Source organism: Vollenhovia emeryi, unplaced genomic scaffold (genome assembly GCF_000949405.1).
Source record: "Vollenhovia emeryi isolate VEMERY1.0 unplaced genomic scaffold, V.emery_V1.0 DF947931.1, whole genome shotgun sequence".
Lineage (NCBI taxonomy): Eukaryota > Metazoa > Arthropoda > Insecta > Hymenoptera > Formicidae > Vollenhovia > Vollenhovia emeryi.
The window spans coordinates 1-1578 of record NW_011958435.1 but is presented as its reverse complement, the minus strand read 5'-3'; the positions used below and the strand labels follow the sequence as shown (position 1 = coordinate 1578).

The 1578-nt window shown below is 57.1% G+C and overlaps 1 protein-coding gene across 1 annotated transcript; it reads left to right on the top strand.

The window, feature by feature from the left end:
- The first annotated feature begins 6 nt into the window (after nucleotides 1–6).
- LOC105557427 lies at nucleotides 7–1479 on the top strand. The gene is made up of 2 exons (XM_012004678.1): nucleotides 7–296; nucleotides 566–1479. The coding sequence occupies exons 1-2, from the start codon at nucleotides 207–209 to the stop codon at nucleotides 785–787; spliced, it is 312 nt and encodes a 103-aa protein (XP_011860068.1). The 5' UTR covers nucleotides 7–206; the 3' UTR covers nucleotides 788–1479.
- The last annotated feature ends 99 nt before the right edge of the window (nucleotides 1480–1578 follow it).

Here is a 1578-nt window from a genome sequence, read left to right as displayed (position 1 = left end):
AATCAATATTATACCGCTGCTTAAAGATTAACACATACGCAGGATGTATAATATATTGTACTCGGAATACTATAGTACCGCTGCTTAGAGCCAACGCATACGCAGGATGTACGTAAACCGAAACAAATACGCGACCGTGACCAGAATGAAAATGGATATAATCAGCAATGGAAAAACGGAAAATATAAACTTTTACGCGCACTGAAATGACTACCTGTATTGGTGTTGAACGTCCACCGGAATGGCTGCGCGGGATGCGCGCCTGCCGGGATGACTGCGCGGGATGCGAGGAAGACCACCGGGATGACTGCGCTGAATGCGCGTCCGCCGGTATGAATGCGCTGGCTGCGCGTCCGCAGGGATGGCTGCGTAGGCGCGAATATGTCCGCCGGGATGGCTGTGCAGGATGCGTGCCCGCCGGGATGACTGCCGGGCGCAAGGACGACCACCGGGATGACTGCGCTGAATGCGCGTCCGCCGGGGTGTCTTAAGGGCGCGAGGATGTCGGCCGGGATGACTGCGCGGGATGCGCGTCCGCCGGTATGACTGCTGATGCAAGGGAGACCACCGGGATGACTGCGCTGAATGCGCGTCCGCCGGTATGAATGCGCTGGCTGCGCGTCCGCAGGGATGGCTGCGTAGGCGCGACTATGTCCGCCGGGATGGCTGTGCAGGATGCGTGCCCGCCGGGATGACTGCCGGGCGCAAGGACGACCACCGGGATGACTGCGCTGCACGCGCGTCCGCCGGGATGTACCCCTGTGTGCGTGAGCGTCCGCCGGTATGACTGCGCGGGATGCGCGTCCGCCGGGAGGACACGTGCACTGACCTGGTCGTCTCTCCTTACCTTGCCCAGATCGTTTTCCGATGCTGGGCAGGCGCCGCAGATTGCGCGTATCCGTCGGCCCGTCATGGTGGACGAGTTAACAATGGCGGGTGACGCCACTAGTGGACTCGTCCGATGCTTCTAGAAGGCCCAAAATATGGACTCGCCCAGCGTCGTTAGCGCAAAAAATTGGGCTCGTCCGAGGATTCCTCATGGCTGGTATGGCGTGTTCGAGGTCCTCTTGAGAGCTATATAGGTCCGCCCGCAAAGCTGGGGATGACCTGCGTGTCGCCGTTGATCCCAGTTCCGCCGATGCGAACGTGAAATGCGCGGATGCGCATCACGTCGGGGTCACCAATTGTGGGGCCTGTCGATATTATTACGGCCCGGCTGAAGCGCCCACAATACTTCGTAGCCGATAGCCGGTATGCTAAGGCGGGAAAGAACTCACTCACTGTATAGGATATATATGAGAACTTTATTGAGATCTCGGTACACGGCAAGGTGATCAGACTTGACCGTGTCGAAGGCGAGTTACGACTTACATAATCTGTTCCCGCTCGGACAGCGCCACCAACGACCATAGACTGTGTCGTGGTGTAGAAAGGCAACTCTAAGTCGCCACAGATCGATCTATGCAGCTGACATCTATGAACTACTCGGTTAACTACAGTTGCGGTCGGTAACCCAAGTCCTATGGTAAAAAGTTGTCACAACAGCCAAGATATACAGGGTGGGTCTTATTGTTACCC